The 20,855-nt window shown below is 35.3% G+C and overlaps 1 protein-coding gene and 1 pseudogene across 2 annotated transcripts; both read right to left on the bottom strand.

The window, feature by feature from the left end:
• LOC109327153 lies at positions 4,555-9,979 on the bottom strand (annotated as a pseudogene).
• LOC109327097 (lysM domain-containing GPI-anchored protein 1-like) lies at positions 11,322-14,185 on the bottom strand. 2 transcript variants are annotated; one of them, XM_019560122.1, is made up of 6 exons: positions 13,169-14,185; positions 12,784-12,901; positions 12,473-12,634; positions 12,328-12,359; positions 11,540-11,840; positions 11,322-11,499 (listed from the first exon to the last, which is right to left on the bottom strand). In XM_019560122.1, the coding sequence occupies exons 1-5, from the start codon at positions 13,839-13,841 to the stop codon at positions 11,551-11,553; spliced, it is 1,275 nt and encodes a 424-aa protein (XP_019415667.1). In that variant the 5' UTR covers positions 13,842-14,185; the 3' UTR covers positions 11,322-11,499; positions 11,540-11,550. The 2 variants fall into 2 exon arrangements, with proteins under 2 accessions (XP_019415667.1, XP_019415666.1); XM_019560121.1 differs by having other exon boundaries at positions 11,322-11,840.

Raw genomic sequence — 20,855 nt, 5'->3', positions numbered from 1 at the left:
CAAGAATTCTACTATTTCTTGGATGGATATTCTGGTTACAATCAGATCACTGTGGATCCCCAAGACCAGGAAAAAACAGCTTTCACTTGTCCTTTTGGTGTTTTTGCATACAGGAATATGCTATTTTGACTGTGCAATGCACCGACAACATTTCATAGGTGTATGTTAGCTATTTTTTCTGATCTTCTGGAGCAGTGCATTGAGGTTTTTATGGATGACTTCTCGGTCTTCAGGTCGTCATTTGAGAGTTGTTTGGCAAATCTGGACATCGTTCTGCAACGATGTGTTGAGACAAACTTGGTACTAAACTGGGAAAAGTGTGGTACTAACATGGTGACCGAGGGAGTGGTTTTGGGACACAAGATCTCTTCTAGGGGCATCGAAGTTGACAAGATAAAGATTGAGGTCATGCACCACCACTTAATGTCAAGGAAATTCGAAGTTTCCTTGGGTATGTAGGTTTCTATAAAAGGTTTATTAAAGACTTTTCTAAAATAGCAAAGCCACTCAACAATCTTTTAAACAAAGATACCATTTTTCAATTTGATGTTGAGTGTGCCAAATCTTTTGAAACCTTAAAACAAAAACTGATTTCTGCTCCTGTTATAGTAGCGCCCAACTGACATCTTGATTTTAAACTTATGTGTGATGCTAGTGATTATGTTATCGGCGCGGTACTAGGACAACAAAAGTCTAAAGTTTTCATGTCATACAATATGCTAGTAAGGTACTCAATGAGGCACAAGTTAATTATGCCACAACAGAAAAAGAATTACTAGCTATAGTGTATGCTTTGGAGAAATTTAGATCTTATCTTATTGGCTCCAAAATTATAGTTTTTACTGATCATGCTGCTATAAAATACTTGCTAACTAAATCGGACTCCAAGCCGAGATTGTTGCGTTGGGTTTTGTTGTTGCAGGAATTCAACTTGGTGATCAAGGACAAAAAAAGAAGTGAGAATTGTGTAACAGATCACCTGTCAAGACTGCTCAATCAAGAGGTCACAGTAAGAGAGTCAAAGGCGGTGGAGGAGTTTCCTCATGAGAAGCTTCTCATGGTTCAGGAAAGACCATGGTTTGCTGACATAGCTGATTTCAAAGTTGCATGGGTCATTCCTAAACAGTTGTCATGGCATCAAAAGAGAAGATTCTTGCGAGATTCTCGTCACTATGTGAGGGACAACCCTCATATGCTTAAGATTGGGTCGGATGGACTTTTGAGAAAGTGTGTATCCACCGAAGAAGCTAAGAGAATCATATGGCATTGTCACAGTTCGCCATATGGAGGACACTTTAATGGAGAGAGGACCACTACTAAAGTCCTCCAATATGGCTTCTACTGGCCTTCTGTGTTCAAGGATGCACATCAGTATGCACATCAATGTGATAAGTGCCAGAGATCAAGCGCGGTCTCCAAAAGGAACGAGATGTCATTGAATAACATTCAGGAAATTGAGGTGTTTGATTGTTGGGGGATTGACTTTATGGGACCATTTCCACCGTTGTGCTCACAAGTATACATACTGGTGGCAGTGGATTATGTGTCCAAACGGGTAGAGACTGTAGCTGCATAAAAGAATGATGCTAAGACTGTGATCAAATTTTTGAAAAGGAATATATTCAGTCGGTTTGGCACAACTCGGGTACTTATCAGTGATGGAGGATCACATTTCTGCAATGCACAATTGGAGAATGTCCTACAACACTACAATGTCCGACATAAGGTAGCATCACTTTATCATCCGCAAACAAATGGACAAGCGGAGGTGTCCAATTGATAGATCAAGATAATTCTGGAAAAAACAGTATCAACTACAAGGAAAGACTGGTATCATCGACTGGATGATGCATTATGGGCCTACAGAACAACATTCAAAGCACCCACATGATTATCCCCATTTCAGCTAGTATATGGTAAAACATGTCATTTGCATGTAGAGTTGGAGCACAAAGCATTATGGCCCCTCAAGTTTTTCAATCTGGACCCCAGAGCAGCAGGTGACCAAAGGAAACTTCAGTTACAACAGTTGGAGGAGATCAGGTTCACCGCCTATGAATCCTCCAAGTTATACAAAAAGAAGGTCAAGTTATATCATGACCGGAAGATCCGTCAAAAAGACTTATGGGAGGGTCAAAATGTGTTGTTATTCAACTCTCGGATGAAGTTGTTTCCGGGTAAACTGAGGTCTAAATGGTCAGGACACTTCCTAATTAAGGAAGTTAAATCGCATGGTGCGATTGAATTGCAAGATTCGTCATCTCAGAGGAGCTGGGTAGTCAATGGCCAGAGGGTGAAACCTTACTTGGGTGGTGACGTCGAGCGACACACCACAATCATCAACTTATCATAAGCTTAACAGAACAGACGTCGAGCTAATGACGTTAAACAAGCGCTAACTGGAAGGCAATGTAGTTTATTTTATGTTTGCATTAGTCTTTTTTTTTTAAAAAAAAAACAACAACTAAAACAAAACAAGAACATGAGCTGGATATCTGGGCATTTATCGCCCAGGCGAGGAGGGTGATTTTTAAGCACCAAATGTCTCGCCCAAGCGAGGAAGATTGCCGTTCAGAGCCAAACCTCTCGCCCAGGCGAGGAAGGTGACCTTTTAGTCCCAAACCTCTCGCTCAAGCGAGAGAACCTCGCGCAAGCAAAATTAAATTGGGTTACCCTCTATCTCGCATTCGCTCAAGCGAGAAGAACATGTCTTTCAGTTCTGGAGCCTTGCCCAAGTGAGAGGCTCTCGCCCGGGCGAGAGGTTGCAAACTCTTCACTTCTAAAATCTCGCCCGAGTGAGAGGGCACGGGTTTTGTTTTAAAAAGGGGGTTGTGGGGTTCATTCCCTCACACCCCATTGCAAAGAATCCAAACACAAACTCCAAGCTCGTGCCCTCTCCAAGATTTGGACTCTTTCATCATCTATTGTACACATACTAGCAAGCATCATGAGCATATTGTAAGTACATTTTTCATTTCCTCATTTGTGAATTGCGTTAAGATTCAATTATTTTAGGCACATTTAGGATGGATCAGTTGCTCTTAATGCTTTATTGTTGTTATTGCGTATTATATTGTATTATGGAAACATGAGTATCATTATCAAAAGAAAATGGGTTTCTGAATGGGAAACCCCAGTTTCGCTCATAACTATGATATTCATGTGTGATTAAATCGTTTAATGTGCTTTACAGGATAGAAAAATTTGTGGCTAACAAGAACCCCCCTCCCAAGAAGTTGAGAGGAACTTCAACTTCACAAGCATCTGAGAATGATCGGACTCTGTGCAAGAAAAAGGGGAAACAGAAACGACATACCCTACTCCTCAATTGGGTTTTCGTTCCTGAGAGGAAGGTACAATTAGAAACGGATGAATATCCCGTTTTTATAGTACCTTTGATTGTGCTGAAATGGTGGGGAGTGGCAACCCCAAATGACAAGTTCGACCTCGATGTCATTCGTGAATTCTATGTCAATGCTTACCCATTAGAGGGAGAAGAACTTGCATACAAATCTTGGGTATGGGGGAAGACTATCTTGTTTGACAGAGACACTGTCAATGATTTGCTGGACAGCCCTTTTGAAGCACGGGAGGGGGAATTGTGTCAGCTTTTTGCTGCTGAAGCTAATGGTACGTTCACTGTTGAGGACACTGCTGCGCAACTGTGTGTACCTGGAAGGACATTTAGCACCAATTCTGATGGACAACCCCTCCGGATTTACCGGAAGCATATAATTGTCCTGACCGAAGTCTGGATGATATTCTTGCTGCACAACATGATTCCAAACAGTCACGTGTCATCATTGCCTCTTTCTGATTGTTGCATCATTTATGCAATCATGAAGGGTGTGACAATTGATGTGGCCAAGAATTCACGAACGACATCGGGGTCGAACTTGTCATTTGGGGTTGCCACTCCCCACCATTTCAGCACAGTCAAAGGTACTATAAAAACAAGATATTCATCCGTTTCTAATTTTACCCTCCTCTCAGGAACGAAAACCCAGTTGAGGAGTAGGGTATGTCGTTCCTGTTTCCCCTTTTTCTTGAACAAAGTCCGGTCATACTCAGATGTCTGTGAAGTTGAAGTTCCTCTCAACTTCTTGGGAAGGGGTTCTTGTTAGCCACAGAATTTAGAAGTGAAGAGTTTGCAACCTCTCGCCCGGGCGAGAGCCTCTCGCTTGGGCGAGGCTCCATAAATGAAAGGCATGTTCTTCTCGCTTGAGCGAGGGCGAGACAGAGAGTAACCCAATTTAATTTTGCTTGCGCGAGGATCTCTCGCTTGAGCGAGAGGTTTGGGACTGAAAGGTCACCTTCTTCGTCCGGGCGAGGGAATGCTCGCTTGGGCGAGAGGTTTAGCACTGAAAGGCCACCTACATCGCTTGGGCGAGACATTTGGTGCTTAAAAATCACCCTTCTCGCCTGGGCGATAAATGCCCAGATATCCAACTCCTGTTCTTGTTTTGTTGTTGTTTTTTTTTTTTTTTAAAGACTATTGCAAACACAAAATAAGAGAAAATTCTAACCTACTCCCAGAGTATTATTATCAGCTGAAACTTTTATTTTTCAGTCCAATGTGTATCGTTATAAGTAAAACTTGTTATCATTTGATTGGAGTACTGTCATACACCCTTAGTATCTTAGAACTTATCCCTTGATACCCTGGAAGAAGAGTAATACACAAAGGTGTGTTTGAGAGTGAGGAAAATTGATATTTCTGCAACTAGGAACAAGTACTATCCATTTTCAAAGGTAAAAACAACAGTTATCTTATGACAGGAAAGATAACACATTGTAATACATTGCTTTACACACCATCACCTCCTAATTAGTTGTGACAAAATAATCACCTGCTTAATACTTCGGTATCTGCTGGAGTTGAGTTCAGTCACTGTCCTCTTCATCTGCATAAATGACAGAATGTAAGGACACAATGGGATTGGTAAACCACTTCCAAGCAAAGCAAAAAAATGCAGTAAGACATGCATACTGTTGTCATTGAGGCCAATAATGTCACAAAGGGTTTAGCAAGTCTAGTAAACTCGCTTCAAAAGCTGTTGTACTAAAATGCAGATAATGTTTTCCTTTCATTATATAAAAAACACGTAAAAGTTATCACATCACAAAATTGGGTAACCCGAGAAACAATACAAAAATCAAGAAACATGAAAATCACACTTGATTTTTTTTTATTGGCTGAATGATTCTATAAACCAAAGATTCTTTAGCTATGATGTGTTTATCTGTCATTATCTGAGCTTTGTCTAGCATATTCAAAGCATAAGAATGCTTATGAATCAAGGCCTCGCTCAATCCAACAATATGGCTGCTTAGTAACGTGAGGTCGTGCATTCAAATCCTGAAAACAGTCTCTCCGCTTGCAGGAGTAAGGCTCCGTACATCTACCTTCTTCATACCCCACTAGGGGAGCCTCGTGCATTAGGCTCAATACAAGTGTCCCAGAGTTAAGAAGTACTCCCTCATCAAAATTCAGTAACTGATATCCATGTTTTAATTTTTCAAATTATAGCTGTCAGCATGTAGATGCCAAAATGGAACTTAAGATACAGGGCATGGACCAAAGCTAAAAATGTTGAAATAATTTGATTGGACTATCAACTTTGAGTTCCTACCAGTCATGGAGGTTCAATCCAAAGCAATTAACTATTATTCACAACAAAACTACTTAACTGCAAAAACACTAAAAGACCCATGATTCCAGAATCTAAAAAGAATTCTAATATAACCAACAAAATGAAAACAAAGCAGAATCATAACATATCTTAAATAGATTTACCTTCACTAAATTCTTCACTCTGGCTTCCCTAATCTTCACTACTATCTTCTTCATCATCTTTGCCATCATTATCACTATCTTTAGCACCATTGCCATTAGTTTTTTTCTAGGGTCTTTGGCTTCGGAGATGGAGAAGCTGCAAAGCTAGTTGTTGACCTTCTACGTGAACTTGACACGATATTGCTCATATCAATACCCTCGAGTTCTTTTGCTTTGTCCTTCTTCCTTCGCACTTCCTTGATTTCTAAGAAAAAAATTAAGAAAAGGGACAAATAGGAAGCTTAAGTAAAAATATAATGAAATCATATTAGAGGCTGCCAGTATCCACAGCTTGATTCAAATGTTAGATTTTAAAATGTGACCATTATGAGGAAAACTTACACTAACCCAAGCTCAATGCATTGACATTCCCCTCAAGTTTCAGAAATTACAGTAATGTCCCAAACTTTAATTTTTTGCTGGACAATACTCCTTACATTTTTTTTCCTATATGATAATATATGTCCGTAAATATAGGTACAATTGAACATTAATGTAATTTTCCCAAAGCAATAACCCATAAAAACTCTACAAGATTATTATAATGGCAGTTTAGAGAAAAATAAGTTTGCTTCCCTAATTTATAGCTTTCTGGCTACTTAAAACAACATTTTCATATAGAATAATACTTTTACTAGGAAAATGACATGAATAAAATTGTCCAAATTTTATTTATGCATTGTGATGTTAACATTTCACTTAGCAACTCTATAATACACAATGAATGAAATCAATGCCCTAAAGATGTCATGGAAATCATTGGATTAGCTGATTTTTAAGTATGAATGAATTATGGTTATGGGACAAGTTAATTATGTTCATATCATACTTACAAGTTTTTCAGTTTAGTTTCTCAAATCTCAGAAATGATTCAAAGCTAACTAAAACAAACAAGACCAAGATAAAACCAGCAAAGGTTTCAAATTTTGGGTTAATGATAGATAACTGGACACGGCTGAAAACTACAGCTCCACGAGTTCCTTTGACAAAAGCACACATTTAATTCGATCAGGATGAAAATATTGCAGTTAACATCAAGAAATGAAGAATCACTAACAAACATAAGCTTAACAATCAGGCTCACCCTTTTCAAAGGGATTTGAATATAATCCTTCCCTGGACAGTATTTCTTCCAACTCCTTTATTAGTTGCCGTTCACGCCTGTTTTTAGGAGCATGCTTCACTTTTTTTGTAAATTGTGGGAGGAACACTGATAGAAATATATAATATCAAGTAATCATCCTCAACAGAGATCTAGGATCATAAAAAGGAACATAAAAAAGAAAATTAACCCATTCCACATGCTTTAATAACAGATTTTAGGTGTTCCACACGTTTACCATACACAGGAGTTGAAACTTCTTTCTTCTGCAGTTGGAGGGAAAAAATATGATACAATAAAGAATATGATATCCATTTAACTTATAGGAATTGACAAATAATAAATGATGTTGTCGACAGCTTCATTCATGAAAAGTCACACAGAAGGACAACCATGTGGCTATTTCATCATATAAAGAGCAGTTATTCAGCTAAAAGATTTCAATTGAGAAATTATTATGGCCTTAACTGTCCAACTTATTACCCATCTTTATTCATTGCAATCAGCATAGAGTGGTCAATGATTTAGAATACCTTCGAAGGTTTCTCTGGTGATGAATGGGACTGCGTATCTTCAGAGTTTTTTCCATTATTTTCTGTATCACTGTCATCTTCTGAGGCTGCTTTAGCAGTCTTGACCCTTTTCTTACTAGATAGATTGCTTTCCTCCTCTTTACACTTTTTAGGTCCAACAGAGGTTTGGTTCTTGCCTTTTAGAACAGTTGTTTCTCCCGGTTTAACATGACCATCCTCATTTTCATCCTTGCCGCTCTCATTATCTGAAGTATCAGAGTTCTCTTTACTGCTAAACTTTTCAGTTGCTTTGGTAACATGTTTCTTCTTAACAATTTTCTTAGCATTGTTTGGAGGTTCCAAAACTTCAGAAGACGCAATTACTTTCACATTTAACAAAGACTTGCTATAAGCATCAGATGGTGTGTAGTTGTGCTTCTTATGGAAAGCAATGATAATTTCTAAACAGATTTTTCACTCACCTTGTCTAGCTGTTGACTTATAACTTATAAGCTTCTTATAAGGATCAAGAGTGAATTTATCAAGATTGAGATCTTCCTCTAATAGTCGACGAAGACCAGCCATGGTGATTTTCCTGAAATTAGCATGTGAAAAGCACCCCATGTCATACCTTAAGAATTACTGCCAAAGCATGAGTTCATGATGTGAATAAACATATCAAAAGTTAAGGACGAGAAGAATGTTTGCATTGGAATAAAGAGATGTTAGAATGATAAATAATTGGTCGAAATAGCAACATACTCTGCAAAACCCTTGATGTAAGAAGATCTTTTTCTAGCAGCTTTCTTAATCAGGGTCTCCCTTGGAACTCATTTGCTCTTGTTGCCTTTCACTTCCTTGGTTTCAAGTTTAACTCCTTTTTGTTCTTTAAACAGGCCTTCCATTTTCTCCTCATCTTCACGGCAAACATCCTTTTCATCTTTTGATTGACATTCTCCTTTTGGTTTCTCTGTCTCTTGTGTGCTTGCCACATTGTCTTCATATACATTTGGACCATCAACATCACCAGCATCTTTTAAGCACTATCAGCAATGAGAGAACAAGACAGGACAATATTTGATACACAGACAAAAGATAAAATCCAAACATTCTCCATCACATCAGAAATCACAAAATTAAGGGGGGCTCAGTTTAGGCTTTAAAATAAGTTTCTACTGAAGTTTTCCCCACAAACTGAAAAAATATAGCTTCTCAATAAAGCTGAATTGCAATTATTACTTTTGCAGCTTCTGTTTTTTAGTGAAATACCAGACAAACAAATGTGCAACTGTCAGAAATTATTCTACTTAATCAAAATAATCACCTTTTTGTGGAAAATTTTTTAACCTAAATCGGATGCAAAAACATTATAAACCAAACTGATATTATCAGCAATGCAAGCAGTAGTAATTGTAAGGAACGCATTTAGTTAAAAAGTCAACATCTAACTGAAAACTTGTGGCTGATATCGTAGTTGATTGAATGGGAAGCTATTTATGAAATTATCTAATCAAAAGATTGGTAACTGTAAAATAATGAAAATGAACTTATAAGCCCCTAACTTTCAGTCATAAGTCATTACAACTGACTTATCAAACCGGAGCTTATAAACCAAGGGCATTAAAACCCTCTCTAACCAAACACCACTAGTGATTTATTTTTGCTCAAATAAATCAGTGGACTGATTTATAAGCCCCTTAGGATCCGTTTGCAAGTTGGGTTTTGGAGAGGATAAAGGAAAAGGGAAGGCTTCAGAACCATCTCACAAGTACATTTCATGACTTTCAAGCCTTCCATTTCCCTTCCCCTCCAAAACTCAACTCGCAAACAGACCCTTAGATGCATTGTGAAACTCACACTTAATACCATACACTTACATTAATCGAAATCTGGTTAGACATAATTAAAATATATCGCATCCAGCCAATGTTTTAAATTGCACTCTACAATCACGGACACAATGTTGCAGTTTCGGGAGTCAAACTCAGGGAGTTGTTAATTCCGTAATCTAAGGTGAAAATTAGATTTTTGGCACTTGCCCTATTACTAAATATATCAAAACTAGGGTTTTTACAAATGGGGTTTTAAGAAGGGGAAAAGGTACCTTAAGCAAGCATTGTTTGATAAATGCCTTGTGGACATCGAAAGTGTATGCTTCAAATCCTAAGTCTTTCTCGAGTAATCTACGAACCCCCTCAAATGTCAAAGAACTGCAATCATAAATGGATAATAAGGAAAATTGTAGGAAGAAGAATTAATAAGAGAATTGAATAAAAGAGAAGAGTTACTCAGATTGATGTTTGAACTAAGGGATGCGAGAGCTTATAGCAGTTTGAATATGGGACTCTATATCGTTATCTTCCTTCTTCTCACTCTCTTCTGTCATCGCCTTTGCACTCACACTAGGTGTTCAAAGTTCAAACAAAAGTTACTGTTAGGGTACCAACCAGGAGTGAAGGTTTAGAGGGTTCTATTAAATTTGACGAAATGGTCAATGTTCTATTCATGAAACCGATATAAATCGGGAGAAGCAATATGCAGTCCAACAGGATTACTTCCTTAATAAAGGAATACAATTTTGTTATCATGGGTGCTATAGAATATATGTTTTTTATAAGCTTAGGAGATTAGTTAATGGGTTTATTTATATAGAATTCATAGTCTTATTTGGTTAGATTGCACTTTATAAATCTTAGTTTGAGAAGCTAATTGAAACCACTTTGTCTTCAAAGTTAGTTTATCAATTTTCATACAACTTTTAATTTATGAATTTCAAATAACTTTTTTCTTGCCATTCATTATGAAATGGAAGATATCATTGAAATTGATCATGCAAAAAAATAATATTGGATTAGATCTATTTTAACATTCATTTATGTGAAAAAATGTGGTGTGAGTATGTACTTTTATAGGTTCAAAATTAATTGTTAATGATTGTTATGAGTAATACAAATAAGTCATGAATGATGTACTCCCCTATAAACATTTAGACTAAAGATTTTAGTTTTTAGTCTTAACTGAATAAGAAGTTGAATCACTTTGAAATGAAGAAATTATGATTTGACCGTGTTAAACCCGATTAAACTGTAATAACTTAATAACTAGAAAAGTGAAATGAAAAGTTCTCTTAAAATAAAATAAAAAACTCCAATATTTCACTATGATACAAAAGAATGTAGAGAAATTACATAAATATAATTATACATAATTATTAATTATATAAAATTTTACGTTTATACGGGACCTAATACAAAACCTCTTCCAATTTGATGTCTAACTCATGTTTCACGACAATGCTGACAATACATAAATATACTTGATAATGACATTTATTTTAAGGTATGATTTATATCTTTTATATATGATTGGTTTATTTTTCCATATATTCATTCCATTTTGGTAAATTATCTCTACAAAAATAGTCTTGAATGGAATCATTAATAGTCTAATGCCCAAAAACATAATTAAATAAAAACATTACTGGTGTGAAATGGAAGTGGGTCCGTTTTGTTTCATTTCTTGATGCTTTTTATTTAACAGAAAGGAAGGGAACTAAAACAAAATCATCATTTCCATAGATGAAAAATTCAGGATAAAATCATCATTACCGAAAAAGTAGTTAAGAATGTGTTACAAATAGAAAAGGTAACTAAATTACATTTTAATGAAAATTAAGGGTAAGATTTGCATTAGGTTGCATAGCTAAATTGGACCATGCTAGAGATAATGGTAATGAAGGTATTTAAGATTTGGCCAAACAAAATGACAACTAGCTTAAACAAGAAGGGGGATAATGGCAAAACAAAGAAGCATACATAATTACAAGTGTCTCCAGAGGCATCACCATCAGATTCTTACAGCCTTTATAGCAATTGATAACAGAATATTCCTAAGATTACGGATCCATGGTCAGAGAGTACAGAACAACATAGCACGGTAAAGCACCGATAACTAAAAGGCTAAACGTGCGATGAAACCCGAAATCCCGTAGTTTCCAGATTCACAAATCAATTCAGTTAAAGAGTACAAATAAATAGATAGAAGCACTTGTGAAAACTAAGTAACCGGGCAGAACCTAATCAACCACGAAATTGAGAAGATTACAATGCTGCAGGATGCATCAACTTGACAAACAATAATAAAAGCGCAGATACCAAAGTGGCTGGTAATGGATTCACCAAGGAGCAAGCAGCAGAAGCACCAGAAGCAATCCCACTAATAGGGCCATTTGCAGGTGAGAATCCTGGGAGCAATCCTGTTGAAGGTAACACCGAGGATTTGGGCGTTGTTAAACCACTTCCATCTGACTGAGGTGCTGGCGCTGGTGCGAATGTTGATTCCCTCGTAACAGTTGTAGGTGGGGCTATAAGATCAGGGAATTCTTGTAGCCCTGCAGCATCATTTTAGAATTTTGAGAAGGAGTCTCAGAAATTATGATTTAAATACAGGCTTCTATGTTTCCAGCGATGACTTTAATCTGGACTATAATGCTACATGATACCAAGTCTACAACCCGTTCCAGTTTCCACAGTTGAAGTCTAGAGTCTACACTTTGAGTTCACATACAGTAGTTGTCATCAGGGATAGCATATAGACAATCATGAAGACTGAAGATAGTTGATTGTTTCTATCACTTAATATATTTAGATTTCAGACACTCAATCTACCATCTATTCAGAATTAAAGCATTTCCATGTAGCTGAAAGAGAAGAACTACTAGTACTGATTATGTCACCTAATGTGATCTCATTCAGCTAAAACATTAAAAAACTCATCTAAAATTATAATCATCATAATGGAACACGAGGATTAGAAAGTAAATAATGCAATTCTACAATTTGGAAACTAAATGTGTGTGTGTGGCTCTGCACTCTGACCTGGGCATCGAGGCTGAAGAGACGGGGATAACCTGTAGGGTTGCAAGAAAGATTGAATGAACTTAATATTCAAAAATAGCTCTGATAAAAGAAATATTATTGAAATATCTCAAGAAAAAAGCATGTGTGCAGAGGATAAACATACGTTGTTATTATGGAGCCATTAGCAATACCATCACAATTGCAGGAACTAACATTGCAGCCACCACCAGTCTGTTTCACCGTAACATTCCCAAGCATAAGATTGCTGTTTTTACATTGCATGCTGGAACATGAAACAGCCAGAGAAGCTGGCATACAATACAAACTGTAGAGAAAATAAGAAGCACAAAAACACAGTTTAGCAGCAAACCCTTCTGTGCAATAAAAAAAATGAAAGAAACTAGTATAGATTTATTTATAGTGGCACAAGGAATAGTTTGCAATCAGAAACAAAGAAGATTAATTAGTTAGTACTTCAGGTTTCGTGGTCCACAGCTACACTGCACACAATGGCCTGCTGTAATGGCATAACTTCCATTAGGGACAAGCAAACCATAATCGGCAGCATATCTTGGAAAATTTGAAGCGCAAGCTGTAACACGAGGAAAAGGGTTAGCCATTGAACAACATATCATATGTAAATGTTAGAGATATAAAATCATTCATATCTTCGACCGAATACCTCAAGCTTTTAAACCTTAGTCGTTATCAACCATAATAACTTTTAATCTTGATGGTCTATAGATATAGTATGATAACCAAATTTTGCTCTTCTAACATTAAAATAGAAACTTCTATTTCTAGATATGCAACAATATAAAAGCTTAACTAACAAATCCATGCCTGAAAAGGATACTACCCGGTATTGGAATAGCAAGAATATCACCATCAGCAATAGCAGTACTTCCCAATGCATTAACATTCATCAAATCAGTAAGAGTTGTGAAATAACTAGCCGCAATTGCGGCCAAACTATCATCCTGCTTCACAACATAAGACAAATAAATCGCGGGCAAAGAGTTATCAGTGCCATTGAAACAAGTACAAGGCAAAGGCACCACAAGATTCTGCCCAACATCAAGCACAGTAGGGTCAGTGATAGAATTAGCCTCCCTGAGTTGATCAGCAGATACAAGACCTCCATTGACCGAATCTGCAATCGACGAGAGACTATCCGAAGGACGAGTCTTGTAATGTGTGGACACAGATTTGCGAATTCCATCAACACAGGAGCAGGTGATAGGGATCTTGAGGAAGAGCCTTGAAGGGAGGATGTGGTGTTCCACATCAGGGTAAGATATGTCTATGGCATTGGCTGTTAGGAGAGAAATTGGGTCAATTTGGAAGAGGGAAGCTACCTCTGAGACTTTAAGGTCAGTGTAGAGAGTGTAGCTGAGAAGTGCATTGCATGAGTCTGAGTTTGTGCAAGGTTCTATGGTGGATTTTGAGGTTACTTGAGCTACATTGATGAGGAGAATCTGTGAAAGGAAGAGAATTAGAATGGTGTGTGAAATGGGCTTTTGATTTGGCATTGTGGAAATGGTTAGTGTAGAGAATGTTGGCCAACCCAGAAGGAAAAATTGGAAGCAGAAATTAAAAAAGTGATTTTTTTTTTCTTTCAGTTTTGAGTAGTTGGGGTGGTGTTTGGAGAAACCTAGAGATAGTGAAATGAGATTTCTTTCTTTGCAATGATGGGTCAAACAGAAAGTGATGGGTTTTTAACCAACAAGTATAATGTCTGCAAGGGGATAAAGGTTTGAAGTATAAAAGGGTGGGAATTTGCAGCTGCAACTTGGAGGGAAGAAGGAAATGGTCTTAGGGTTTTCTGTGTTTTTGTTTTGATCTTTCACCCTCTCAGAGCAGAGAGGAGAGTGTGTGAGGAAAAGTTCCTCCAATTTATCGTATTCAAAATAATATATTTAATATATTTAAGTTAAAAAAAATTTAATTAATTATTTTTTAATTAATACTAAGTGGTATATATTTTAGGATAAAAATATTATGTATTACTTTATATCATATTTAAATTTAAAAGTTAGTTATTAAGAAATTTTCTGATTCATAACATGGAGTGCCACAGAAGAAAGAAGATATACTTAGGTGTGGGAGATAGGAAAATATATTTGTTGTTTCATAGTTTGTGTTATTCTATGTGTCATGAGTTTGTGATTAGTCAGAAAAATATTTAATAAATAAATTTTAATTTAAATATATATTTTTTGATCAATCACAAACTCATAACATATAGAATGACATAAATTGTAGGACAGCAACAAAAAGAGGAGTGTTGGGAAAAGGAAAAGCATAATTCACTTTCAAAAGAGAAAAGGACCAGAGTTGGAAACAGGTGTTCCATAACAGTGTCTACGGACATGATAATTTGTTTATAATTTTTAAAGACAAAATTGAAGTTGAGCTTTACTTTATTAATAATGAATCTACGTCATTTGTCGAAAACTATTTAGTATTTACATTATAAAAGTTATATTAACCATTAGTTCCAGAATTTTTTATATCTAAGATTATATATATAATTTAAGAAATTAATAGATGATCTAAAAGTTAAATACAATATGATAAAATAATTATATTAAATGCAATCAGAAATTGAATTGAAAATGATTAGATAAATAATGGATGAAAAAAATGAGAGTGCTAAACAAGAATATAGTTAGAAAATAAACCAGTTTTCTAAAATATGGAACGATTTGTGATAACAGAAAAGTTGAAATGAAGTAATTTGTAATAGGAACACTTCCGCTACAATAATGAACCACAACGTTCTTAAAAATGTTAACATTTCAATCAGAGCCACAAGATGCTGGTTAGAATTGGTTGTTTTGCTGGATAGACTACTTTGTCCCTGCTGTGTCAAAATGTTAATTTTTCATATTTAAAATTTGATTTTTACTTTATATTTATGTTTTATGTGACTAAATATTAAATTTTTATATATTTTAGTTTATATAATTAGAATGTTTTCTGTCTATTTTATATTATAACTTTTTTATTAAATATATTTTAAACTATATTTTTTGTCTTCATTAGAATGTCCAATTTAATGTGAGTTGTGTTAATAGTGTTTACCTAATATCATATGATATTTTATAGAAATTAAAAAAATTAAGAGTAAAATAAGAAAGTATAAATTACAGTTACACCTTATTTTAACTTTATACATAGACTAGCATGTCGACAGACACTTCGTGTTTGCTGATCCGCATTCTTATTTTATGATATTAAGTATTAAATTTGTATTTTTTATTTTAGAGAATTATATTTTTTTTATTAGATGTACTTCACGTTATAATTTTGTATTTATTAAATATTCAATTTAAAGTGATATGTATTAATTATAGTTATTTATGACTATATAGTTTTACTTTAGAAATAAAAAATATTAAGGGCAATATAGAATCATGGTACTAGTTATTTCAACTTTTGTTTTATATATACTATATTATATATGGAACTTGTTTCAAAATTGATGATTTTTGTTAAAGTTCCTCCATCCATGGTTGCCTTCTTCCTCACGGCACCATCGTTCATCCCCTTCCTTGCCTTAACTTTCTTCTTCTTTTCCTTTCCTTTTGGGCCTTGTTTCACATAAAGTCCAGTTTTGTTTTAAGACTTTTAATGTTAGTTAGTTTTTGGCTTTCCTCTTTTAGTTAGTCCAGTTAGTTATAGTTGTTATTCTTCTTTCTCTTTGGCAATAAGGTTTGATAATTATATAGATCAATCATTCCTAGGCAAAGTATCAATTTCTCCAATTCTAAAATAAAGGTTCTTCTAAAATTATTCTCTTAATCTCTTCTCCATGCTTTCTTCCCAAGCTAACATGGTATCAGAGCAATTATTGCTCTGATCACCACCTCTTCTTCCCTTCTGTTTTTCTTTTCTCCTTTACTATCACCTCCACCTCTCGTTGCCTTCTTCTTCGTTAAGATGAGCACATCAAACCTTGATCACAACACAAATCCCCAAAACCTTTTTTTCCTTCATCCCAACGAAAGTCCAGTTCTTGTCCTTGTAACCCCTCTCCTAGATGGAAAGAACTGCCACTTTTGGTCAAGAGCCTTCAATCATGATTTAGACTCCAAGAACAAAATCAGTTTCATTGATGGGAGTTTAAAGCAACCTCGAAATGAGGATCCGATGTTTGCCCCCTGGAAAAGGTGCAATACAATGGTATTGTCATGGATCCAACATTCAACCGAAGATTCAATAGTGAATTCAATCCTTTGGATTAACTCTGCCGCTGAGGCTTGGAAGGACTTGCAAGAACGATATTCTCAAGGAGATATGTTTAGGGTGGCAGTGTTGCAGCAGGAATCTTATCACCTCAATCAATGTAACCTTTCAGTATCTGAGTTTTATACAAAACTTAAGACCTTATGGGATAAATAGATAATTTCAGACCCATCAAAGACTGCATATGCATTATGCCTTGCTCATCTAGAGCAATTGAGTCAGTAAAATAGTACAAAGAGCAAGATTATGTGATCATATTCTTGAAGGGATTAAATGAGCAATTTACTCAAGTTCGTTTACAAATCATGATGACTGAACCCTTACCATCTATAAACAAAGCCTTCTCCATAGTTGTTCAACAAGAAAGACAACAAAATAACCTTATCCCCTCAAACTTCAACCAAGACAGCAGAATTTTGACCATCAATTCCAGACAAGAAACTCAAAGAAACACTAATGCTGGAAATAATGCCACTTTTAGAGGTAGAGGTGGTTATGGCTATAAGGAAAAAGGCGGTAGATCTAGTACAAGAACCTTAAACAGCAAGTTTTGTACCCATTATGAAATGACAAATCACACAATCAAAATATCCTTCTTAAAACATGGTTATCCCCCTAGATACCAATCTAATAAGCCCTCTAGAATGGCAAACCAAACTGCTTTCTTTCCACTGGACAAAGAAGAAAATGATGTTCCTGATGCTCAATCAAGCTCTCACCATCAACGCCAAGAAAAATTATTCACAGAGCAGCAAGTAAAGGACATACAAGAAATGCTCAACCAATCAAAAGGTGAAAATGATCATGCTGCTAACTCTATAATCAACACAACTCTGTCAAATCCAGGTAATTATCATCTCAATGACTCCTAGACACAGGAGCCCTATATCACATTTCCTTCAAAATGAGCAGCTTTAGTGCCTTCAAAACTATAGTTTCAATGCTCATAACTTTACCTACTAGTGCTAAGGTCTCCACCAATATCTCTAGAACAGTAAAATTAAGCAAGACCATCACATTAAATAATGTTCTGTTTGTCCCTCAATTCCATGTCAACCTTACTTCTATCAATAAATTGATTCACTACATGAAATGCCATTTGATTTTCTCTCATAGACAATGTTTCATCTTGTAGAACCATACCAAGAAGATGATTGGTTCAGCTAGGATGGAACAAGGCTTAAACATCATACACTCACAGCCTGCAACATCAAGCTCTTTTAATTCTTGCAATAATACTATTGTCTCTAACAATAAACTTTTGTGGCATTTACGTTTAGGACACATTCTGATCCTATTATGACCTTACTTAGCAAACAATTCTCTTTTATTCATCTTAAATATGAGCCATCAATATCATGTGATATATGTCATCTAGCTAGACAAAAAAGGTTACCCTTCCCTAGCAGTAATACTAAGAGCACAAAATGTTTTCAAATTCTTTATGTTGATATATGGGGACCTTACTCTACCCCATCCTTATTTGGTCATAGGTATTTTCTCACTTTAGTTGATGACTTCGCTAGGTTCACATGGACCCTTATGATGAAGTCTAAGGAGAAACTAGGCCTCACTTAATACAATTTATGTCATACCTTGAGACACAAAACTTCAATGCCTAATAAGTGACAATGGTGTTGAATTCCCCATGCATGATTTCCTCTCTTCTAAAGGTATCCTACACCAGAGAACTTGTGTTGAAACTCCACAACAAAATGGTGTTATGGAGAGGAAACATCAACACATTTTAAACATTACAAGAGCTCTTTTCTTCCAATGCCACCTACCCTCAAAATTTTGGAACATTGTTGTCCAATACTCTATGCATATCATCAATAGGTTACCTACTCCCCTTTTACAAAATCACAGTCCCTATCAAAGGCTCAATAATTAACTTCCTTCTATTGATCATCTCAGAACCTTTGGATGTTTGGCTTATGCCAACACTCTCCAATCTCATAGAACCAAATTCCATCCAAGAGCAACAAAAACAGTTTTTCTTGGTTTCCAGGAAGGTACTAAAGGTTACATCCTTTATGACCTCAATTCCCACACCCTTTTTATCTCAAGAAATGTTTTCTTTTATAAATAATTCTTTCCCTTCTCTGAGATTTCAAATAATGATGAACCACACCCCTGCAAAGTTTCAACAAAACCTTCCTTTGCTTATGATCATCCTATACATCAACAGAACCAACCATCTCCCACCTTGATGTAATCCCAACCCGCTAACCAGCAACCTCCTTCTCCTACAAATAGACATTCCCTAAGACCTAGAAGACCTCATTCCCATAACTTACAAACACTTTTGCCTTAGTGTGTCAACTCAAAAAGAACCAAATTCTTACAAACAAGCATCCTTAATCACCTGTTGGCAGCAAGCTATGCAATAGGAACTTCAGGCTCTTGACCTCAATCACACATGGTCCTTAATGCCTCTTTCTAATGATAAGTCTCTTATAGATTGTAAGAGGGTCTACAAAATTAAATATAAAGCTGATGGTACCCGGGAAAGGTATAAAGTTAGGCTTGTTGCAAAAGGATACACTCAAATAGAAGGGGTAGATTACCTTGAAACCTTCTCTCTTATTGTCAAGATTACCACTGTAAGAGTTGCGCTAGCCTTAGCTGCTGCTAAATGCTGGTTCTTAGTGTAACACCGTGAATTTTCTATGTATATTTTATTAATTATTTATTTTAACAATGATTAATTTTAGAAATTAATAGGTATTGAATTAGACTAAACCATTGTTGAGTGTTAGTCTTATTTTGTGATTTCCTATTCTGTGGTAAATTTTCATAATTTTCTGTGACGGAAAGTTTTTGAGCTGCTGTCAGGCCCAAATTCGGCCCAATAACGTGTTTTTGAGTTCCATAACTCAGAATCGAATTCCAATTGCACCATTGGCTTCGAAATATTATTTCGAGTCAAGATAAACATCAAATTTGTCCAGAACATTTCTAAATATTTTTCACTCTGAATTCCGTGTTTCGAAGTTCTAACCGTAAACTGAAATTGGGAGATTTTTATCATCTGACCGGGTATTAGCCGACAATACTCGAAATGGTTTAATTGAGAATATGTCATCGAAAAGGTCACATCATTTTCATGTAAGAAGTTTGCATGTTAAACAAGCAAAAGTACATATTCTCTTACACAAAATCTCATAAATGATTCAACAAAATCCTCTAAATCACTCAACAAAATCCCCTGAATCACTCAACAAATCCTCTCGCTTCACCACCATTAGACACATCACCTATGCTAGTCTAAATCTACTTACTTTGCATTAAAATTTTTTGATTTGATGAGGGTGAGGCTCTCCTATAAATATCTCACCACACTCTCTCGTTTTTACACTAAATTTTCTATACAAACTAAGGTAGTTTGTTATTTTCTCTTCTTCATCTTCTTCTCATATTTCATAGAAAGTTATGAGCTTTTATTATGTTGTTCATAAAGTAGACTTTATATTTGTTCTTTAAGTATTTTATGAAAGCATAACTAAAAGGGGTGATAATAAAATCATATGAATATTTATGTAGTTTTTGACTTTTGTAAATCTTGAAATTTCTTCCTTGTTCTTAGATGGAAGAACTATATCTTTGGACAAGGTTAGATGAGTTATTTGTTTGAAAATATTAGAAATTATTGTTAGCACTTGAATATGTTTAAAGGTGATGATTTTAACATCAAAAGGACCTTTAATGTGTTTAGGAAAAAGTTTGTATTTTATTCTTGAAAGTTTATGATGTTGATGAGTTGTTGTTGAAAATGTTTCATTTTTAGAAAGTATTATGTTTAAAAATTGTTTAGCATATTTTACTCTTTGATTTCCAAGTTAAAATAATGATTTGGGATAAAAGATGATTTATTAAAGTCTTGACTTCATAAACTTAAAGCGTTATGAAGTTTTGGATATTAAAGTAGTAGAAAGTCTTACCTTTGGATTTATTTTATGACTATGAAATTAACACTTACTAACCCTTGAGGTTTTTCCTAAAAAACATTAGGATGTGTTAAGATATTCATAAAAAATTGTTGTATTTATTTTACTTGACTTACTTTAAAGTGGAAAGAATAACTAAAAAATGTTTAGTGTAAAATATTAAATTAAGAGTCATTCTGTTTCATGACTGTGAAAATAACATTTACTAACATTTGAGGTTTTTCCTAAAAAATTAGGAGGTGTTAAAATGTTCATGAAAATTTGTTTTAGTAGTATACTTGAAATAGTGAGATTTACCTAAAAGTCTTGACTTTATAAACTTAAAGTGTTATGAAGTCTTAGATG

Source organism: Lupinus angustifolius, chromosome LG14 (assembly GCF_001865875.1).
Source record: "Lupinus angustifolius cultivar Tanjil chromosome LG14, LupAngTanjil_v1.0, whole genome shotgun sequence".
NCBI classification, from domain to species: domain Eukaryota; kingdom Viridiplantae; phylum Streptophyta; class Magnoliopsida; order Fabales; family Fabaceae; genus Lupinus; species Lupinus angustifolius.
The sequence above is the reverse complement of the archived record's forward strand: the minus strand, read 5'-3'. Positions and strand labels throughout refer to the sequence as shown.